At 27.8% G+C, this 24,529-nt stretch overlaps 2 protein-coding genes and 2 long non-coding RNA genes across 5 annotated transcripts; 3 read left to right on the top strand and 1 right to left on the bottom strand.

The window, feature by feature from the left end:
- The first annotated feature begins 5,815 nt into the window (after positions 1 to 5,815).
- On the top strand, positions 5,816 to 6,988 carry LOC135928851 (beta-1,3-galactosyltransferase 5-like). Its single transcript, XM_065465314.1, has one exon. It carries the CDS (start codon positions 5,816 to 5,818, stop codon positions 6,986 to 6,988), a length of 1,173 nt encoding a protein of 390 aa, XP_065321386.1.
- Positions 6,989 to 15,059: 8,071 nt separating this feature from the next.
- On the top strand, positions 15,060 to 16,193 carry LOC135928850 (galactoside alpha-(1,2)-fucosyltransferase 2-like). The gene has a single exon (XM_065465313.1). The coding sequence runs from the start codon at positions 15,060 to 15,062 to the stop codon at positions 16,191 to 16,193; it is 1,134 nt and encodes a 377-aa protein (XP_065321385.1).
- Positions 16,194 to 19,969: 3,776 nt separating this feature from the next.
- Positions 19,970 to 20,535, top strand: LOC135929145 (uncharacterized). 2 transcript variants are annotated; one of them, XR_010572494.1, is made up of 3 exons: positions 19,970 to 20,051; positions 20,132 to 20,261; positions 20,307 to 20,535. It is a non-coding gene; the product is annotated as an uncharacterized LOC135929145 (long non-coding RNA). The 2 variants fall into 2 exon arrangements; XR_010572493.1 differs by having other exon boundaries at positions 20,104 to 20,261; positions 20,307 to 20,533.
- A 68-nt stretch (positions 20,536 to 20,603) lies between these two features.
- On the bottom strand, positions 20,604 to 24,012 carry LOC135929144 (uncharacterized). The gene is made up of 5 exons (XR_010572492.1): positions 21,162 to 24,012; positions 21,018 to 21,080; positions 20,927 to 20,974; positions 20,819 to 20,887; positions 20,604 to 20,775 (listed from the first exon to the last, which is right to left on the bottom strand). It is a non-coding gene; the product is annotated as an uncharacterized LOC135929144 (long non-coding RNA).
- Between the last annotated feature and the right edge of the window lie 517 nt (positions 24,013 to 24,529).

The following is a 24,529-nucleotide window of genomic DNA, read 5'->3' as shown; positions in this document are numbered from 1 at the left end:
CATAGAATCCTCTATTATATATTATTACCTTGATGTATTTAGACAGTTTTCTTATATATATGTTGGAATAAATCACAATTTTCTTTCTTTTTTATATAAATTACATTTTACCATTCTTTTAAACCAAAAAAAAACTCCTTTTATATCTTTTTATGACAATAAAAAAAAATAACCAATTATGTGAAATACAAATTGATATTAAAAAAAAAAATGTAACGTTAAAATGGTATAAAAAAAATGTTAATATAAAATTTTCACCGAAAGGTAATCTCTATTATTTAACACTTTGATATAAACTTCTATTTCTGAATGTCACCATCACATTTATTTATATAAATTTGTAATTGCTATCAGCTAAACCAATCAATTGATTTAAAAGAATTGTAAAATGTCTTCTAGATTTTGCAGAACTTTTTATTTTTATGTGCTTACCATCTAATAAGCCAAGGCAGTTTGGAAATGTTTCTCAAAATATCCTTGGGCAATTTGCGATTGCCATTACCAAGGTTATATATGGTCCCCAATACAAAAATTGCAAACCTTATGTCACGGGGAAGATATGAACTCTAGCGCAAATAATGTTTCTCCTAGCAATATTCACAAGTCCATAAAAGTAGAAATAACAATTCAGGGAACTGAATGGTACTGGGATAATATTAGTCGAGAATTTACTGATGAACTACTTACAAGGTAAACCGTATGGCACCTTTTTAGATAGAGATTCAATTAACAATGACAAATGAGGAGTTAACTTTAAAGAGCTCATTTTCCAAATAGTGATTTAATTGCCTCCTGTATAATCTATTAATTAAATTTGCGAACAAATATAAATCCTCAAAGGATAAACTGATCCTAATTGCAGCTTAGATAAGTTTTATTCTGTATATCAAGAATCTTTCAATATAAAAACATGCAATCCCATATTGAATATTGTCTATGGTTTATTATGAAGTCAGCCGCTTGAAAGAACCTATTAACGAATGTAATAAAAAATGGTACTGCCAATAAAATAGTTATAAACTACAACAATAGTATCTTATAATTTAACAATATCATAATTTCATACATTCAGATAACCCAACTTCATCATAAAACTAGAACATGAGCAATAGAAAAACTTGCTAATATTGCTTTAGAATTATTAACATAAAAAAGTAACAATTTAATAACCATCCATGGACCACTCACTTCAAGATGCTTAGGTAGTAATAAACCTCCAGCCTCCCAGCTTGAACCTTCATCACTTAGCATCTCACCAAATATTCCATCACCACCTTTAATATCAACCGCAAATGACTATCAATTATTTAATCCACCAAATGAAAATCCAACACAGGAAAAGACCTTTATAAAAAATTATCAAATTCCTGATTTGGAATACCCAAAATTTTTTACAAGCTATTTTAGCCCTACCATATCACGAATCCCAAAAGCAGCCCTAAAATTAATTTATCCTTTTTATATCATTCATTAATAATATTTTACGAAACCCATTAGGATCTAAATTGGAGAAAAATGATATATTTCTCAACATTAATATTATCAAATCCACCAAAAGATAATCCAACCCCACTATGCCAAACCATCAAAGAAAGAATTGAAAACTTTGATATGACCTCCACAGACCATTTAAATAAACTACAATCGGTGAACTATTTAAACCTCTTCTAATTATTTTGAATACTCCAGCAATTTTGAAAAATTAACACCAAATAGCAACGATCCTGCTAATAAACCTTTATGTAACCCCTCACACAAACTAATATATAATAAGATTAATAATTATCAATCTAAAAGGAGCTCTCCGAGCTCTTGCTAACGCAAACACTTTGGCACCCGATAATATCAGCATAAGAAATCAACTTTTAGAAAAACATCCGACCCTTAAATACACTCCTCAAATACTGCCTATGATAAATTCATAGATAAATATCACTCCAGGAGAAGCCTTAACCGCTATTAAATCTTTTCCAAACGATTCTGCTCCAGGACTGGATTACCTTCGACCCTCATTTATTCTCGATCTCATGGGTTTAGACAGTTCCAAATTTCTACTTAATTCTTTAACCAAAATTTTTGATGTTATTATCAACAAGAAATTACAACATAAACTAGCACCAATAATCTTTGATGCTCGACTAATTGGACTTGAAAAAGCTAAAAATCAAGTGCGCCCATTAGCTATTGGAATTTTCTACCGACGAACCATTTCAAAAATTACTAATCGACTCAAATCTACAATAACCTTAGCTCCTTACCAAGTGGGATTTGGAGTAAAAGGAGGCTGTGAAACCGCAATTTATTGCAGTCGAATAGTTTTATCCAACCTCAAACCTGAAGATTATATAGCAAAACTAGATATATTCAATGCCTTTAATTCAATTAATAGGAATAAAATGATCGATACTTTCTTGGAATCCATCTTAGCTATAGCATTCCTTCCTTACTCAAATGTAATGATTATATTATTAATTCTGCAGAAGGCCTCCAACAGGGTGACCCATTAGGACCACTACTTTTTTTGCTATACCCTTAAACACCTAATAAGTAATATTGCTCTCAATCTACACGTTTGGTACCTTGACGATTGTACTATATCGGGGACCATTTCTTCAATCCAGAATTGTCTAGATATAATTAACAAACACTTTGATGAACTTAATTTATCCTTAAATATAAATAAATGCGATATTTATCCTTCTCCGCCTCCAACAGACACCATATTAGATAACTTTAGACGGACACCCTTACAAGATTTCAGTATATTAGGAGCCCCATTGGGAGGTGCAGAGGGAGTTTTTAATTTTTTAAATAATCACCTTCAATCACTATTCCCCAAACTATCCATCTTAAAAAAAATACCCATCCATAAAGCATATTTCATTCTCAAAAACGCCCTTTTATTACCACAAATCCAGTATTGTTTAAAAACTTCTGGTGCCTTCTCTTTTGAAATTCTTTTAAAAGAATATGAACAAAAGATACTACAAATGAAGAGTTAATAAACATCAAACTAGATTCTAACTCATGGCTTCAAGCAACTCTCCCTTGTAAATCTGGGGGGACTAGGCCTAAGATCGGCATTAAAGTATAGCCCTTGTTTCCTTCATCTCAACAACCTTATCAGTAAAAAATATTACCTCGCAAATTATTACCATCGATAAAGAAAATTTATTAGATGAAACCTAACGTTGTTGGAATATTAATGTCTTACCAAACACAACCCCACCAGATTCAACGAAACAAAAAGATTGGGATCAAGGATTGGTATCTCGTTCCTTAGCTTACTTCAACTTGAGAGATGATCACCAATAATAATCTCTCCTAAGATCACTTAATTTCAACAACTCTAGCTATGAAAGATTAGAATATCCCAGCATTTTAAATAAGCTAATAGATAACGACGCATTTCGTTATGCAATCAATTTACGCTTGGGCGTACCTTTCCTAAACCAATATATTTGCATTAAATGCAATCAATCGGCAGATGCGTATGGGAGACACGCTTTCCATTGTAAATTTCTATCAAAAATCAGCCAACATTGCAATAATTTAGCTTCCTTTTTTTGAATAAAGCCAATTTTCCCTGTATTTTAGAACCGACATCTTTTTTAGTTAAAAAACGCCCTGGCGGCAAAACAATCGTACCTTTTTTAACGGGAAAGCCTTTAATGTGAGATTTTACCTGCATTGATCCCATGGCTCCATCTAATAATTCGCATGATCCCCATAACAGAGCCGAATGTCTAAAAAATACAAAATACTCACACCTAATGCGTGACAACCACTTTGTTCCCATAGCAGCTACGTTAACCTGCTCTTTTGGACAAGCGGCATTAGATCTCTTCAAAATAATATCCAAATCAATAAAAAAAATTATCATTTTATAAACTCAATCAGAAAATCGCCGTATCTATAATTTAGATCTAATTATCAAATATTTAAATGATATTTTTTTAAAAAATGTTTTTATTCTTTTTATAAAAATATACACATGTATCATATCAATTTCTTCTTTTTTTTAACTTAAACTTATATATGACATATTTTATTATATTCTTTATATAAGGATTATAATATCATTTTGACCAAAATATATTTAAATTAGGATATCATTAGATACCAAAATTCAATTTTTATTTTCTGATTTTTTTTATTATTTGATTCTAAACCTCGCAAGGCTTAACCCGACCACTTAATGTGGAGAAGCCGCTAACAAAGTTTAACACTTCTCGGAAGATAGAATTACAGTGTCAATTTTCTATATGTATTTTCTCATCTGTTTTTGTCACATAATAAATAACCATGCTGATACGACAAAACAGACGAGAAAATACATATAGAAATTGACACTGTGTAGAGATCAAAAATAGGAAAATAAATTTATTATCATCTATGAGTGTTACCTTAGTTCAAATAGAAAGAAGAATCAAAATTAATATTTTGATACTCATAATGATGTTTTGGCTTTGATAGACATATACAGGACTCTCAAAGGTCTATGCTCGCTCATTAGGAGTTAGGAGGCTGATTCCCCAATTAGCTAGATAGAGCTATCGATTGATACCTTATATTTGAACACGCACACATATATATATATGCTTAAGGCCAGGAAAAAAAACAACAACTTCCGAAGAAAAAAATAATGATAAAATTCAAAATAGATAAAGGAAAAAGCGCGCCTATATTAGTATTCCCTATTATCCCGGTTAAAGTGGAGATCTTTAAATCTTGGAAAATTTCTGTCTGATATCTTTAAAAATTACGAAATTCATATCTAATAAGATAGAAAAAAAATATATATAAATATAATCGAATATAAGTCATTACTAATCAGAAGAGTAGGATCTAGATACAAGTATCTAGATCCTGTATCTAGATATAAAAATGTGGTATCTGTATCTAGATAGATATTTGATTAAAATATCTGTATCTATATATTATTTTAGACGATGTATCTGTATCTAGATCCATTTAAAAAGTATCTTTTATCAACTCTGCTAATCGGAATAATCTTAGAGACCTGCAGAGGTACCATTTATTTGATAATTAGATCTAAATTATAGATACGGCGATTTTCTGCTTGAGTTTATAAAATGGAGAAAACGATTTTTTTTTATTGATTTGAGTATTATTTTGAAGATCTAATGCCGCTTGTCCAAAAGAGCAGGTTGATGGTTGATGAAGCTGTTATGGGAACAAAGTGGGTGTCACACATTATGTGTGAATATTTTATATTTTTTTAAAAAATAATATTTTTCCCACCAGAACCCATTAATTTTATTTTCAGGCCCGGCCCGGATTTCCGGATTTCTTTTAAATATATTACATTTAGAGCTAATAATAAAACTATTAGTAATATTTGGTTTTAAAATTATAGCGGCCGGCCCGGCCCAACCCGACCCGACCCGACTCGACCAGACCCGACCCGGCCCGGCTAGGCCCGGGTACTTAAAAAAAATATTTTAGACCCGGCCCGGGTATATTAAACAAAATTAAAATATGGCCCGGCCCGCAGGTCTCTGAGAATAATTGTCCGATTATCTGGAGGGTCACATTGGCAAAAATAAAATCATTATTCACATGCTTCATAAGTCATAAAATAATAAAATAAAATTTTAAGGTGAATATATATATATTTAAAATTCAACAAATAATTGTTTTTTTTTTTTAAACAAAGATAAATTAGAAGAAATAATAGAAATTATGCTGATCTGTTTTTTATAATAATAAATAATATAAAACTTTGGTTTTTTTTAAAAAAATTTAGGCAATTATTTGTATTTTGTACATATATATAATATAATATAATTTGATGAATGGCTTTTTGTTTATTAAATCTAAGAAATGGAGCAATGCTATATACGCCGTAATCTTTATCCATACCTTTATTTATACGATAATTTATTCTGGCAACTATTCCAACTCCTTAGTAACCAAATTCAACACTACCGAAGATTATCCTGAACAGAAGGCATGGAATAAATTCTGGCACAATTTTTCTTTATTCAAGGTGTCACCCTTGAAATTTACCGCTCTACCTTCAACCGATTTATTTCTAATAAACGAATCGAAAATTCATAAAAGATATTGCCATGGTGGAAGTGATAAGGCATCTATATATATTTTAGCGTTAATAATTTCCTCGTGGACCAATTTCCACGCTCGCCAACGTGTCAGAGAAACCTGGGCCTTCAGCGGTAGTATATCCGAAGCTAACAGAACTCATTATATTAGGCACGTTTTTCTTGTGGGCCAAGCCCCTTCTTACAACTCTACCTTATCCAAACAGGAAATTCTTATATCGCAAAACAAATTGGAATCGGAAATCGAGTCATTTCAAGATATCGTGGGTGCTAATTTTATCGACAATTACGCCAATCTAACTTACAAAACGATGACAGGTATCGCGTTCGCTTTAATGGAAGGCCACCGAAACAAAAATTCCCCTCTGTTCGAATCATCTTGCTTTAAAAAATATTTGCTGAAAATTGATGATGATACTTTGCCAAATCTTAAATATTTGATGAAAACCCTAGTAAATTATCATAAAAATCCAATGATTAATAAAAATTCTGTATCTAGACAGCCGTCGGTTTCTTTTCCAGTTTTTATATGCAAAGTCGCGCACAATTGGTTGCCCATAAGATCTCCTGAGCATAAAAACTTTTTGTCCCCCTCTGATTACCCGCCAGAAAAACTTATGCCATTTTGTCCTGGCGCGGCGTACCTTGTGAGTTACGATTTAAAGACTCTTGAAAATATGTGCAACACGTCACGATTTACCAAGTATATAGCTAACGAGGACGTTTATGTGACAGGGATGCTCTCCGAATTGCTCAATATTTCCTTGATTGATATGGGGGAATATTATTCTAATATGGATAGCTATACATTGAAGGAAAAATCCGAGAAATACATGTTTTCAACACACATTAAAGATGATTATTCTTATAAAAACATTTGGAAGAACATTGAATCGAGATAAGCGGAAAGTTTCAATTTCAAAAAAATAAAATCCATTTTCGATATTTATACGTGAAAAACAAAATATTTAATTAGATCTAAAATTTGTACAATTATTTATTTTTTTAAATATCTTTTAAGGGGTAGAAACTAATAAAAACAAATTTTATAAACATATGATAATTTAGCATTTCATAGTAGAACTATCGAAAATAAAATTACAATTACTTTTTTTTCCCCACTGTTCATGAATCTTAATTTATATTTGAATCATTATGTTAAAGAACTGGAGCCAATATTTCACTGGGTATCGTGATAAGATAAGATATTCTATGCTATTTTATTTATTTTAATTTATTCCTATATATGGCATTTCTTAATTTTCGGCGAAGATTTATCCTGAAAAATAAAATCTTGGCTAATCCTCCTTTATTTTTTTAAAAATACAGTTATTTATTTAATCTAACTTTTAGTAAAAAAAAAATTTTTTTTACCCATTATTAATAAAATAATTATATATAATAATAAAGGTGAAAACAAAAATATTTTATATAACATTTTATATTAGTGTTAATAATTAAATAGATTATTTATGTTAACGTTTATTATGTTTACAATAATATTCTTTGGCGATTAGTATTTAACTTTTTAAGGCAATAATTTGTACATTGTTATATGTGAATTGCATTTTTTGTTTTATATATTCAATTATGTTAAAAAAAAGAAATTAAATCTAAACGAATATATATATATATGTTTATTTATTGGAAATAATATATATAATATAAAATTTAAATTTTCACAAATGAAGACTTTGGTTGAATCATCATAAATTCTAAACCGTTCTCACATTGATTATATCGACCAAATCTCGGTGCGAGAACCACCCCACTTGCATTATATGGGTTTAATCAATTAATTTTGCGACAGAATTTAAACTGTTTTTAATTAGATTTTTTTGTTGAGTCCATTATAATGTAAATCACGCAAACAAATATGCGGGGTTTATTACTAGATAACATATGGACAGTGGCGTAGCTACGGGGGTGGTTTTCGGGTTTGGACCCCTCCCAGAGCAAATATTTTTTTAGATTATACGTTCAAAAGACTTAAAAGTGACTTTGTATCAAATAAATACCATTAATATTTATATTTTTCTGGTTTTGATGTTTGTGGAAGGATATTATGTTACCATTAAAATTATTCTGTGTAGTATTATTATAAAGTCATTGAGAATAATTTGCTAAATTATAATAACATATTATTCATGCATTTAAAAAAAATATTTATTATATATTGTCGAAGATGTGGTTATGATTTTTAAGATAAACCCGGCTGAAGGCCGGCCAAAAGGGGGTCTAGCTGGCGAAGCCCTCAAGATTTTATATGTATGGACCCCCTCTAAGGAAAATTCCTAGCTACGCCACTGCATATGGATGCTATTGCTTTCGTTGATACATTTAAATATGCTGGGTTTATCACTAGATAACATATGGATACTATTGGCTTTAGTTGATACATTTAAATATGCGGGGTTTATTACTAGATAACATATGGATGCTATAGGCTTTCGTTGTACATTTAAGTTTTTGTATTAAGGAATAACAATAGGCTGAGATAGAAAATTAGAAAAAAAATTAAAAGGAGAAAATAAGATAAGAACAGAATTACAGATCGATTAGATGTTATAGATGTGGCCAACTAGGATACATCTCGCGACAATGCGAGTTAACAGGGGATCTTGAGTTCGCGAAATGTGGACTTGAAGGTCGCGTAGCTACGAATTGTAAAGGATTTTTTTTGACAATAGTTTGAGATGTTAAAAATGCTTAACAAGGAGGGAATTCACAAGAGAAAAATGCAATAAATGACTATATGAGAATGAGAATAATGTTATGAATAATAAAATTAATGGTATGTCTGATTTTTTTAAAATTATAATAAGAATTTAGGTATAAATGGAACAGATATAATTTATTTAAAATATGTAAATTAAAGATAATTTTTAATGGGAAAATGATTGGAAGAGAAATTGAAACAGAAAATGTGTGTAAAATTGAATTAGAAAAGTTAATAAAGAAGAAAAATAAAATGACCGAAGATTGAGATAAGAATAGGAAAAAGTGAAACATTCTTTTTTTATACTAGATACAGGAACCGAGATCAGTTTAATGAGTGTAAAAGATTTTAATAAATGTTTTCCAGAAGAAAATTTCATAGCAAGAAGAATAAGAGAGCTGACCATTAGACGGTAGTATTGTTATGATTTTAAGTTTTTATGTGATAAAAAATTGTTAGATATAAATAAGGAGGTATCTTTATCGATTGCATTATTAAAGATAGAGCTTATCTTAGGTTGGAAGGAAATTAAGTATATAGATCCTGATTATAATTTTGAAACTGTCTTTGAGAACAACAATGTTACTGAAGAAATAATACAAAGCGAGAACGAGTTTAGAAAATTAAACATGATTTAGTTCTCGGTAAATTGAGAATTGAACACCAGAATTTTTGATTAGATATAGAAGTGTAACATAGAAGAGAATAATTAAATTCAATAGAGGTAACTTCAGTTGAAGTCAAACAACAAGAAATCGAGATTAAGGTAGAATTTGATGTTGTTGAGGACAAGTCAGCAATGATATAAAGGATATATTGAATAGGTATAATGTAAAAGATTTTGAGGTTAAGATTAGAGAAAAATTACTTGCCTAAATTCTCTGGCATGAGAAAATTACGTTTTTCTTGGATGGAGGAAATAGATAAAGAATTAGACAAATGGCTGAAGGAAGGTATAATAAGACCAATAGTTCATACGGTATGGGCGACACCACTGGTCCCTATAAGAAAACAGGATAGCAGTTTAAAACTATGCATAGATTATAGGATATCTGTAAACCAGTGAATAATCACAACAGTGAAATATCTTTTATCAAGAATAGAGCAATTATGGGCTAATTTATAAAGAACTATATTTTTTTTGAAAATAGATTTTTCTAATGCTTATTTACAGATTAAGGTGAATGAGAAAACAAGTATAATATAAAATATTAACAATTACAACATATAAAGAGTTGTTTGCATTCTATCGATTGCCTTTTGGGTTGAAAGTCCAATAATTCAAAGAACTATGGTTGCTTTGTTCCAAGGATTAAGTTGAATCATGGATTATTTAGATGATGTTTTAATATCAGGTAGAACAGGAGCATAATACGAGATTAATTAAAGTGTTAGACATAATTTTAGAAAATGGGTTAAGGGCTAATATTAAAAATTTTGGAGTAAAGGAAATAACGTACTTAGAACATATAATTAAGGGAAATTAAATTTTTCCGATTTCAAAGAATATTGATAAGATTACGAGCATGTTTTTTTTGGAGGTACCAATTATTATCATCGTTTCATACAGAATTTTGCGGAGACAGCTACATCGTTGATAAGAAGTTATTGAAGAAAAATATAAAATTTGAATGGGAAATATAATGTAAGTTTAGAAAATTAAAGATAAAGATGGTAGAAAAACCTATTCTGAAAAATGTTTTAATCGAGACATTAGATATTGTATTAGCAATAGTAGATGCATCTAATGAAGGTATAGGAGGGAGCTTCGATACAAATGATTGATAATGTGGAGAAGCAGATTTTTTTATTTCCAGACAATTTAATAGTAATGAAAAAAAAAATTAGTCAACAATAGAAAAAGATTAGAATTCAAATTTGGTTTATTGGGTCGAAAGTTTTTACTATATAAGAATCACAAGCACTTTTGTAGATTTATTCAAAAAGGACAATAAAGAAAGGATGTGCACCGAGGTTACAAAAATGGTTGATTTTGGTTGGTAATTTCGATTACGAAATAAGATTCAGAGCTGGTATACAATTTTTTTTTACTAGATATGTTTGCTAAAGAAATCACAAACATTATAGAGCCCATAATTAAAATAGTTTAGAGTATATTAACAAAGAGGATGAATTTAAATATAAATATTATAAGAGCTTTGAAGGTTGATACAATAGTAAAAGCCTGTAACAATAGAGCTGGTAGCATAGGCGTAGCCAGGATTTTCCTAAGGGGGGGGGGAATTAAAAAATTTTTGGGAACTTCGCCCCCAGACCCCATTTTGGTCTGGCCTTTGGCCTGCTTTTGCCGGCCTTACCTTACTCTATATAGTCATAAAATATTTTTACAAGATAGGAGGTTAATTTTAATAAAAAAATAAGCCTGGAATAAATATGAAATATATTTTTATTAGTTTATATAAAATATAATAAATTACTTGTTACATTAATATAAAAGCATGATAATAATTAATTCCAAACAAGTATAAGAAATTTATTTATAAAAAGTAAGTAGACATATATTTGATATTCCTCTATTATATAGAATTGGTTATAAAATACTAGGTAAAATTCTACTTTTACAGACATATTTGTCAGTTACAAAATATATTACAGTTAATATTTAAACAAATTTCCTAATCAATGCTCTTGAAAATAAATATAATCATTTAACGCCATCTATTTATTTTAAATAAAATTAGATAATAATAATTCTTCATATTATTCATCCCACAATGTCTTTAAAAGATATTTTCTGATGTCCTTAACAATATTTTAGAGTTTTCTGTAAAATATATAATTCGCTATATTGTTATAAATTAGTTGATTGCCATATGATAATTGATAAAATTAGATATACTGTAAATCTACCACATATAATATTCAACTGTTTGTATTGTGCTTTAATTTTTTTTATTTAATTTATGATTTAATTTTATCAATAGTTTTATAATTATATTTTACTTTTATTAAGATAAATAAATTAAAATTACTCACTTTATAAAAATTATATTTGATATATTATATTATTTAGCAATTTTATGGATCTAATTAATAATTATATTACATTTCACTTTTGTCTTAAGACTTATATTTTATTTCTTAAAAAACATTTTTGGTTCACTTTTTTTATATAAACGCTTTTTTCGAAAAATTTATAAATTATGATGAATAGTTTTAGTTTAAAAACATATCAACAACTTTTACATTATTTCTTTCAAATTACTGTTTAAGATATATGCATACATTTTGGGGGGTCAGGGAGTGGGGAGAGGACTAAGGGGGGTATTTTTTATTAGCTTAAAATGAAATTCACAAAAAATGATAAATTTTTGAAAAGGGTGAGGGAATTTCTCCGTGCCCCCTCCCTGGCTACGCCTATGGCTGGTAGATAAAGTATCTAGGCAAAATGAAGAATCAAGGAGAATTAGACTTCTGGAGATATAGAATGGAAAAATGACGACAAAGCGTTTAGAAACATAAAAGTGAATTAATTATAGAAGACAGCTGTTTAATGAGAGGATATCGCTTAGTGATACCGAATATATTAAGAAAGAATATTTTAGCAACGGTGCATGCTGGATATCAAGGCAAGAGAGAACGAAGAATAAAGCACGAGAGTATATTTAGTGGCCCAAAATGTATTACGAGATAAAAGAAGTAGCTAATAGTTCTGATAAATGTAACATGGGGGCTAATGTACCGGCAAGAAACAAAGAAGATAAATGGCCAGAGACAAACATTCCTAGAATATGAGAAGAAAAAATATTTTATCATGATAGATGCCGGCAACGTTTCAAATGAATTCCTGTTTTAAATAAATTCTAATTTAGTGATATTGACATTTATGAATGACATGTTAAGATTTAATATTTTTTTTAGTGATATTGACATTTATGACTGGCGCGCATATAATAAATATAATATTTTTAGTGATACTGACATTAATGACTCACGTGTAAAGATTAAGTATTGTATTTTCTATTGTTATAGATATTTAAGTGAATCAACGTAAAAAAATACATCTAAGCGGTTCTGGATAGAGAATTAAATTCTGAGTTCAATGATATAATTGTATCTAAAATTACGTTTAAGATGTTAGCCTTTCCCCTCTAAAATGCTTTCGCGACAAAAAAAATATTTTTTGAACCGGAAACTTAAAAAAATACATCTAAGCGGTTTTGGATAGAGAATTAAATTCTGAGTTCAATGATATAATTATATGTAAAATTGTGTTTAAGATGTTAGCCTTCCCCTATAAAATGCTTTCGCGACAAAAAAATTATTTTTTGAACCGGAAACGTAAAAAATATATCTAAGAGGTTTTGGATAGAGAATTAAATTCTGAGTTCAATGATATAATAATATTCAAAATTACGTTTAAGATGTTAGCCTTTCCCCTCTTAAATGCTTTCTCAAATTAAAAATATCCTTAAAAAATTTATATTTCTCATTTACTTCTTTATCAAATATAAAATCATAACCTAATATTAATTTAATTAAAAATATTAAATTAATTTTTAAAAACCGTTAATTATTTTAAAGTATTTTTAAAAAAATTGAAAAGATCTTAAAATTTCCATATTTTTATTATTATAATGTAATGTTATTATTATAATATTTTTTCTCTAACAATAAATCAATCAAATATCTCATTAAACATTTTCTTTGTTATTTTTATTTTCAATATTATTTTTTAGCCTTTCGTATTACCATGCCTTTCGACTTATGGACCTACCCAAAAAATGCGATTTTATTTTTTAAAATTAATAAATATTATTTGCTAAAAAAAACATTCGATTTTGTAATAAGTTGGATGATATGATATTATTAAGCCAGTAATTTACGCAAAGGGTATTGAAATGTTATATTATATATTTTTATTCTTTTAATTTTTGATGTTTCAAACCTTTTGTATAAGACCATCAATTATTATATAAGGGAGTAATGCGGTATTTTCTTAATGCAATCTACAACTCATCATTTAAACAAAACTATTTAACTAGTCTAGGAAAAGAGTGTTTTTTCATTATTTTCGCCTTAAAATTTAAAGATAAATTATGTCTTAGATTTTTGGAAGATAAGAGCGTTGGATCTTCCTAAACTTTCAATATTAGCTTAGAAAGGTCCTATGCTTTCCAGCTACGAGCACACCCAGCAATCGTGTATTTTCCATAGCTGGGCTCCCTCTGAACTCTAAAACATCATCATTATGTCCTATAAATCTAAATAAAATAATATTTGTGCATGATAATTATAACTCGATAAAATCGTTAAATTATAGTTATAAACATAATGCAGCATAAATTTCATTTTTAAAAGGCCTATGCTTATCGCCCTGAAAATGTTCATGGTTTTGATATTAATTTGCCTACATACATACTAAGTATTTTAGGATTTTTTTTGTGAAATATATTTAACGCATATTCCTTACAGTTTTAGCCAAAAGTTAGTGGAAAATTTATAGACTAAAAAATGATGCAAATAAAGAATAATATATTATATTATCATCTTGGGATAAAACGGCTAAAAATGTTTGGTCCGATAAAATAAGTTTAAAAAAAAAACAATAATTCTGCGATACTAACGCTTGCGCCGGCATACAAAAAGAAATTTTGAGCAAAAACGGTAGATTTTTGAAAATAACCGCAAAGTGAAGAATGGTTAGAATATCCCAATTCTCGTTCCGAAAAAATGGGCGCATTCAGCATGTCTCACGTGCCTTTAATTTTACTGTTGTGGTTCAATTTTGTCTCAAACACTTTGGTTCCTATATTTTTTTTTCCGAATAAATGCTTTGCGACTGCGTGGTTTTGCTAATTTAATATTTTATTTTACAAGTTCTTGCCAATCGATAATAAAGAAAAAGATATTAAACAAATAAATTTATTTTTAATAAAAAGGTGAATAAATAGAAGAGAAATTATTTATATATATATATTTGTTTTATAACCCCCTAACCCCCTTATAACAAAATTATATTATAAATTAGAAAAAAATTATCTTTTAAAGGGCTATTAGATTATATATTATATTTCAGGAAGAATTAGATAGGAATCTGTCTAATAAAAAAAAAATATCAACAAGAATTTATAATAATATCGTATAAGGGAGAGGCATTCCCTCTTAAGAATTATTGCAATATGTTTCTTCAAATCGAGAAGCTATGGTTGATATTTTTGATTTGTCTAGCCTTGCTTTTTTATTCGTTTAGTAACTATTGCAGTCATCTATTGACATTCACGAAATTGAAAATGCCATTCGTTAAAATTGAGGATTCCGAGCTGTTATATACTTATATATTAGACTCTTCAGGTGGTCATAACTCGAATATATTGTCCAATAATATATCATCGTACGCTCATTATATCGAAAACCGATCTATGGTGCCAGTTGCAAATGATGTGAAAGACATAAATGGAACTATAATAAATTGCGCTACAAATAACAGATACATTGGATGGGAGGCATTAGGACGATTAGGTAATATGATGTTTCAATATGCCGTGATATATAGTTTGGCCAAGGACACGGGTAAAATTCCAACCTTATTAGTATCTACTGGAAAATTGTCCTATTTTTTTAAGTTAAGTTATCAAGAAATGCTCAAATTACCAAGGAATTGTGATTATAGTGATCCTGCCTCCACTGGATCGAATGAGATTAAAGTTAAAAGATTCAGCCTTTTAGCATTTGATGCCTTACTAATAGATAAAGTAAAAAATGATGGGTATAAAATATTCAGAGGACACCCTAATTCATATAAATATTTTGAAAAATATCAAAAGGACATCAAAAGAGAGTTTACTTTCAAGGAGAAAATCAAATCTAGAGCCGACAAATTTTTGAACAAAATAAAAGCGAGTTATTTTGAGTCTATTATCAAGTCTGAAGTCCAGGATCTGGTATTCGTATCCATTCACATTCGAAGAACGGACATGTTCCAACATATGAAAGTTAACCAAGGGACCGTTTCGGGATTAGCTTACATTAAAAAAGCTATGAATTGGTTCAAGGGTTATTTTGGCATTAAAAATGCATACTCGAATGACGACAGATCCAATAAATCTTTAAACCATCATTTCGCGTTTATAGCGTGCAGCGATGATTTAGAGTGGTCCCGCGAAAATTTGGGGAATATCGACAATATATATTTTTGCCCGGGAAATTCGCCGATCGACGATTTAGCCATACTCGCATCTTGTAATCATACGATTCTAACACAAGGAACTTATGGGTGGTGGGGAGCCTACTTGAGAGACTTGGGAGATGGTAGCTTAACAATTTACCCTTCAAACTTTTTAGCAAACACATCAGTTCAATTTATCCTTAGAAAATTTACATACAATCGTTATTATCCCAAAAATTGGATAGGTCTGCCGATATAAATACAATTATTTTTTGAGTAGTAACAAATAACAAAATATAAAATAAATTTATTCTTTAACGATAGATTATATTATTTATATATTCTAAGTATAACTTCATTAATTGTATATCGAAATTTTTTTTATAAATTAAAGACTTCCATATTTTCATGGTACACATAGTAAAAAAAATAATTTGGCTCTTTATCCTATTACATTTATTTTTATATATATATAAGAAGTATGTTTTTAAAGTTCAATTGGGTTTTTTAAATTTCTAATTGCGGTTATTTTGAGAAAAAAACATGTTTCCAATTATTTTGCAACCTTACAACGGACGTTGATTTAAGATCTGGCAGCTTGGAAGATATAAGTTGAGGTCCTTAACATGAATCCCACAGCACAACATGTAACAATTCATCCCCTTAGGTTATGCATATAGGAATATTTTTTTAAATCTAGATACCAGTGACGTAGCTAGGAATTCTCCTTATGGAGGTCCACACCTATAAAATCCTGGGGGCCTCGCTTTTCAGAACCACCGTTAATGGGCCTTAGGTCTTTTGCCCGCCATTAGATCGGGTTTATCTTAAGAATCATATTACCATCTATTATCTATATATCCAATTCTAATAATATCAGATCAATTTTAATTAAAATATCACTGAATCCGGCATTATAAATATTTCTTATTAAATTACAAAATTATTATATTATTTAATCAATAATTTTTAAAAAAGGGGTAAAAGTAATTTTCTCTTGGTTCTATAGGGAAGAATTCTCTTACTAACGCAAATATATTGGTACATTTATATATTTCTCCAATTTTTTTCTTTGGCGGTTTCAGAAATAAATATTATTTTACTTTATTTTTATGCAAAATATGTGATTGTTTGATTTTAAATAAGAAATCAATATTTATTTTTAATATATATTAAATATTGCCTTAATTTATTAACTGATATATTATAATAATCATTAAGTATTTCACATCATATAAATTCATAGTTTGATCATTATCTGAAGTCTTTAATGATAATTTGTGAGACTGATGATAGTAATTTGGTAGTCGTGGTAGTATTTCTATAACTCAAACAACAGCATATAAGAAGTGGATGAATGTGCATCACGTAATGTATTATAATAATTCACATCATTCGAAGCGTCAAAAAAAAAGATTATATAAAAATGAATCTAAAAAAATCAATGCAAAAATTAATGTCCTATTACAAAATTGTTATCTATTATATATATAATTGTAAATCAATACCAATCAATAATCAAGTTAGGTAAAATGTTTTTTTTTTAAATATAAATAAAGCTAAAATATTGTAAGGTATAAATTTATATATAACAGAGTTTGATGAGAATCAAAAAAATCTTAAAAGAAGAAAAATCTTTGATCAAATGTTACCTAGAAATTCTATATAAATATATATTTTGTAATTTCCAAACATACAAAATCAATTCCAAATGAAATTCCTTAATTTTAAGGAAAAATCAATATTTCTAACCCTAATATAAATTGTAATTAAGGAGATATTATTTTATCACAATAAATCTGAGGTAGGATTATACAAGTTTTATTAATAACTATCAAAAATACAAATTATGTTTGCTATAAATAAAAATGACTTTAAGAAATAATCAAAAAATTTTTTTTTTTGATGTTTAAAATTTATTTTTAAATTTAACTAAAAGTGTCTAAAGTTATTATTGGTTCTTAGATTTTAATGCATATTCAAATAATTTTCATGTAAATTGAAATCATTTTTTTAAGGCATCAATAAAATTATTAAGAGATTAGAGGGATACTGCTTAGATAATCATATTAAGTTCCGGAAAAGGACTTATTTTTTTTTATACAAATTCAAAAACAAATATTATTGGTGCCAGTCAAACTGTTGTCAGGAAAATAATGAGAGCTATAACTATTTTGAATTATAATTTGTTTTAATATAGGTCAACCCTTTGATTCTAAAGAGGAATTGGTGATAGTTTATTAAAACTTTAATATTTAGTTTATAACATTCAAAGTGTAGTAATATTATATATTCTACTTTATACTTTCATGGTCTTTTATTTATAATATTATCTGTTTTATATATTGTTTTGCGGCTATAATTCAAATATTTAAAGTTTCGATATAATTGTGAAATTTAATTTATTTTCTTGTAAATAATATTCAAATGTTTTTTATATACAATTAACTTTTACCGAAAGTTATATATATATACTGATAAATTGTTTTACGACCACTTAATCTAACTCATTCCCTAACCCCTACACCAACTTAAAAAATTATTAGAGTTGACCTGGAAAATGTCTAAGACATTAGCCTCAGCTTAATCAAATAATCTAAGAAGTCTTTTGACGTCATCCATTATTTTAAGAATATTTAGATTTCGTTGAGATATCTATTAAGATTAATGAATAGTTTTTAAAATAAATATAATTTATTTCAAAAGATTGAAATAATAAATGTAGATAAGAATGTACAAAAATATGTGGCATTATAAAGCATTTTTATTAATCCACCTACTTCTGCTAGATGTAATTCATTCCTTTCAGTTAAAATAGACGCAGTGTTTTCAACTATACCATCAAGTGCTTTAGGAAAGCCATTAAACTATCCTTAATTCATATTTTTGGTAGCATACTAATTTAAATAATTCATATAAATCAATGATAATATTTTTTCCCCAAAAAAATATTAATTGTATCAGAAAACTTATGTTCATGTTTAACAAACTTAAATGTTAAAATATTATTTTATTGGGATATTTATCCGATCCTAAATCTTAGAGCTTTACCCTGAATTCATAGTGAGGTGAATTGCGATTTAACAGCTGATCAGTTTTGTTTTTTTTTAAATTAATAATAATTTTATCTTTTAATATCAATTTCATAATAATAATCAAAGAAATAATTATTTTAATAAAGAAAAATTGATCTAATAAACAGATTAATCGCACCATAATTAATTCAAGTTTAAACGTATAATCTGCATGTTTTTTGGCGTGGTTTAAACTTCAAAATTACTCCCATTTCTACGCCGCTGCCAGACACTAATAAAAACTTGACCTTAGTCCAAACCTGACTTTTGTTAAATAAAAATAAACTATATTTGTCTTGGATAATATTTAATAGCTTAACAATTTTAAACAATATGAATTTATAACAAAATTTGAAGCAAATAATGTTATAGTTATTAATTAATATAAATGAAAATATTATATAATTTGATATTTTGTTGCATAAGAATATGTAATGTTAAGTTATTTCTTTTCATTAAAACTGATTGCATAAGAATGATATTTAAAATAATTAAATAATTTTGATATTTTGCTGTTAAACAATATTTCCATCAAAATATTATGTAACTTGTTATATAAATTTAAAATGAAATAATTTTTCTCACATAAAATTCTATATTAAGTTGGTTTCATTTAAATTATAAATATGGTAATTATATAATTACATATGTAGTTGCATAAGAATGCAATGTTAGGCAAATTTTTTCATTAATATTGAATGTAAGTTGTTGGAATTTACAAATTCAAAATGATATAATTAAATATTTTCTCAAATTCTATATTAAGTTAGGGTGCATTCACAGTAGAGAACGACAGCGACATGACAAAGACAACACGGCATTAAACGACAGAGCAGCTGATGTGTCGTAAGCGACATAGCATTCATAGTAGTTGCGACAAGCATATTTTTATTTTTTTTAAAAATGCTCTGTTGTATATTCAACGTTAGAGGGCGAATGCGCTATATATCACGTATCACGTAAAAAGGTATCTATACAACTTTAAAATTATTCCTATTAAAACCTTTTATTATATTTTAAGCCAAATTAAATCAAAACTAATGGTAAAAAAAACTAATTTTATTATAAATCATCAGTAGAAGAAAAATTGATAAGTTTATTTTATATAATCAAAATTGCTTAGATATTTGGGAACAGGATGTAACTATTCATCGCCTTTCAAGGGCCAGAAGAATGGTGGAATGCACCTTTGGCATCTAAATGGTGTATTCTTAATAGAGCCTTGGATACCAACGTCACCAATAGCAAAACAAGTATAAAAACCTATGCACTAATACACAATTTAGTTATTGATAAAGAAAACAGATCTCCACCCCAAGGATACTCAAGATCCTAATCAAAATAATTATTTATGGAATCCTCAATCTATAAAAAAACTCCTCAAAGGTTTCTAAAGATATTAGAGATGCCTTTTCTGAATATTTTTATAGAAATAAATTATCATGGCAATTATAGCTTTATAATTTAATAAATTTTAAAAATATTACTCTATTTTTTATATTGATTTGTAATTATTTAATAAAAAGAAAGTATTTATTATATGTGCTTAAATATGAATAAAATAATATAAAAGCTCTTCAAGGAAATAATAACAATGCAATATAATATTTTTTATTCATTATCACTTTCATAATAACAAAATATCAAAAAAAATTTAATAAGTTTTTTCTTTCCACTTTCAAATCTTTTTGATAACATTGATCCAAGAGTTTGTTGATAATGTATTTTCTTTTATTTTTTATATTTCAAGAATTTTCTCAAATAGATCTAGTTAAATATTACAAATATATTTACAAAGGATGCAAATTACCTTGATCAATATCCCTCTTTTTAATTAATTTTTTGCAAGATAAATTTGATCCTATACTAGTTGATAATGCTAAATATATATAATATTATTTATATAAAATATGATTACAATCATTCCTTAAAATTGGATTTTTCCACACTAATTTGGCCATCTTTACTGCAAAAGAAAAATATTTCAAATTAATATACTCTTTAATTACCTGTCTCAATATTGTTTTCAGCTGATGGTATCTGATTGAGTTGATGAAATCTTTATTGATTTTCTATAAAAAATTTATTAACATAATATTTATTTATATTCTAATATAACATTTATTATCTTTAATAGCATTTCAAAAATTTACTTGCAAATTTTCTTTTTCGGGCCATATTGTTGTTATGTCGCATGGAAAACAAAATGATTTGTAACTTGATTTTTATGTTTAATGCGAACAAATGTGGCGGGATTGTCGTGTCGCGTCGCAAAAGCTCACTATGAATAGTCATTGGTAGTTACATATATTTAGACCTGTGCGCCGACGAAATATTGGCGGCCGGCGCAATTAAAAAATCTAATCAACGGCCGGCGGTGCGCCGATTTTAGCCGCCGTCAATAAAATTGGCACATTTATAAATTTTTATAAGATAAATTTTTTTAATTGTTTATTAATTTAAAAAAAAAAAATATACACTATTCTACAGATATCTCGGCATATTTTTGAATATTCATTAATAGAAAACTTATTATATTCAAAATCGATTTCATGTTATAAAAATTATTTTATTAAAATTTTTGGAACATAATGATAGTCTCCTTGAATTTAACGTCAATTCAGCGGTAGAGTAAACTCTTTCACTAGGTGTGCTAGTCGCCGTAATGCAAATAATTTTTTGGCGAGCCTGGAAAGATTGGGAAGTTCACTCTTCTTTTATCTCCAAAAATTGAGAACGTACATATCTTGTGAATGTCGTTTTCCAAGAAAACTGTGGCATTCTTGTTCTAAGTCACCTAACTTGGAATCATAATTTATATTTGTTGAATGTTTATTTGCCAATTTTGTCAAATGACTTGAATTTAATAATTCATCTTCATCCTCATTAGCTATGTTTACTACCTGATTATCATCATTCTCTATAAGTTTAAGATGTTTTATTATAAATTCTGTAGAGCTGAGCAATTTTGCTCTATTAAATACTTTGACACAATTGTCAATTTTTAAAATTTTGGATCTAAAAGAGAAGCCAATACCTAGATAATTTTAAATAAAAAATGAAAGAATATACTTATATAAAATTACTTGCAGATTACAAACCGGAAATCGTAACGCAAGTTTTTTTAGCATATTTTCCTTAAGTGAAATAATTTCAGAACTATCACTATCATTTACTATTAAATGTGTTTCAATTTCACTTCTAAAAAGTAACGCCAAGTTTATAGTACGCCATTTTTGTACTGAAAGAAATTCGACAGTTACTTTAAATTTTGAAAGAAATGCTAATAGTTCTTCTACCAGATCAGATTCATAATTAGATAATTTGAGAAAGTGCTTCTCAATTCTTTTCAAAACATTATTAATTAAATTCTTATTTAATCCAGATATGCTAGCATAATTAATATACTATGCCAACATGTTGGGATATTTAATTTTAAGGTTATCATATGCGTGTGTTATTATTATAATTGGAATTGCCAATTTGAAAACGGGTATCCGAGTATGGATCAATGCTGTCAAGATCTAACATGTCTGATGTTAAATCTATTGTACTTAGACATTTTCTTTGATATTCCTCGAATTCAAATTCAACCTCTGCAGTTTAATATCTTAGAGCAATAATAATTTCTCTAATTCTTTTGCAAAAAATTTCCAGACTATGGATTTTTTATTATCCAGAGTTAGGATACTAAAATATTTAAATTTTTAAAATAGATGCATCCATTTTAAAAATATGTAAAATTATGGTAACTTTTGGAATTTTCGATTGATTGAATTCTATAATGACGTCAATATAATTAAGATTTTAAAATAGTAGAAAATAAAAATTAATCAAAATCCTGATTGACATTAAAAAATTAAAAGAGTGATGTTGACCAATTATTAGAATAAAAAGGTAGAAAGAAATTTTTGCGCCGGCGTGATTGGCCGGCCGGCGCACAGGTCTACATATATTTGTATTTTGTCGTGTCGCTGTCGCTCTCTACTTATTGGATCTAAACCCTTTAGTGTTGGCATGCAACAGAGCTACGCTAGGTTTTCCTCATAATCCATAAAATTGGATATTTAATTTAGGGGTAGAGAAAGAATGAAGAGCCCTTCATACATTTGCAAACCTGAAGTACTTATACGCACAATAGTCCGAGAACTGTTATTTAAACGCCACATAGGCTAAGAAGTGAAGAGTTGTATAAAATAAAAGCCCATACCCGAGAACTTCAGTTATAATTTAATTACTTTAAGGGGTGGGAGGTGGCTGATTTTAAGTTTAAATTCCCTAGTGTAACATCTTAAATGATCACTATCGATATTGAAGAGATTTGTACGTTTATCATATCAAATAGAATTTACGAATCGAATTGATCCTAAAAAGAAAAACAAAATTTAATATATACATTATTTAACTTTCTGGTGAAATAAAAATGTTCGAATTTAATATTCTAGTTCGATTTATATGGCTCAAAATGTTCGGCTGCGATAAAATTTGTAATCATTCACTGATCAATTTATGACGAGAAAGCCCAAGATGTAATGGATAACAAAGATATAAATCATCAAGAAAATAAGATTCGGTTGGGGAAGGGCGGATTTAAATTTTAAACGTCCATGTTAAATGGGTATGACTAAATACTGTTTTGCTAAACTTTCTTGCTAAACTGTATGTTCCTTACAAACTTTCTACTATTTTTCGCTTCTAAACCTACTCATTAATTAAATCTCAAAGAAACCTCTATTTTTTAAATTTTTTTTAGGTTGTTCACATTTTACACCCAATTACAAAAAAATCGCTATCCAATATTTATTCTGGTTTCCTAAAAATATATTTTCATATTTATGTATAAAACGCCCTCCTATGGATATAAATTTGTTAAATTTTGTAATTGAAAAATAAAATATAAGTTGTAATAAGCTAGTAAATATATTTTTTTTCTCCAATTATATTAAGTAAAAATAGAATTTTAAATTATTTGATATAAATAAAAAAAATGTTTTTGAAAAATTTTTTTTTAAAAGATATTATATCATCAAATTATGATTGATAATCATTAATTGCTTTTTAGCAAGACAGTTTAGCAAGACAGTATTTAGTCATACCACATGTCAAATACATAAGTTCTAGTTGTGATGTTAATATTACAAATAAATTGAAAGTCTTGTTGATGTTGGCCCCCTCTAAAACATATATAATTAAATAAATAATTGATAAAATTTTAATCCTGATATTCTATTATTTGCATTTGCAGCATCCACTTGCACCGGTAGGACCGAACCATCACCATAAATTCATAAAATCCCTTAAATAATTGATCCTAACAATTACTCTTGAAGGTTAGTAATTCCCTGGTGTCATAATCGATAAACATATTTTTTTTTTTGAAAATAGACATATATCAATCAATATTATGTAGTATAATTGTCATTCCACTGTCAAATATTTTCCTAAAATTTTAAAATCTTATATAAAATAATATAAAATTTTTGAGAAATAATTTATTTCAAAAATATTTTTTTGTGCACAG

This window comes from Gordionus sp. m RMFG-2023, chromosome 4 (genome assembly GCF_954871325.1).
Source record: "Gordionus sp. m RMFG-2023 chromosome 4, tfGorSpeb1-WG-v2, whole genome shotgun sequence".
Lineage (NCBI taxonomy): Eukaryota > Metazoa > Nematomorpha > Gordioida > Chordodea > Parachordodidae > Gordionus > Gordionus sp. m RMFG-2023.
Note: the sequence above shows the minus strand (reverse complement) of the source record. Positions and strands in the feature narration are given on the sequence as shown.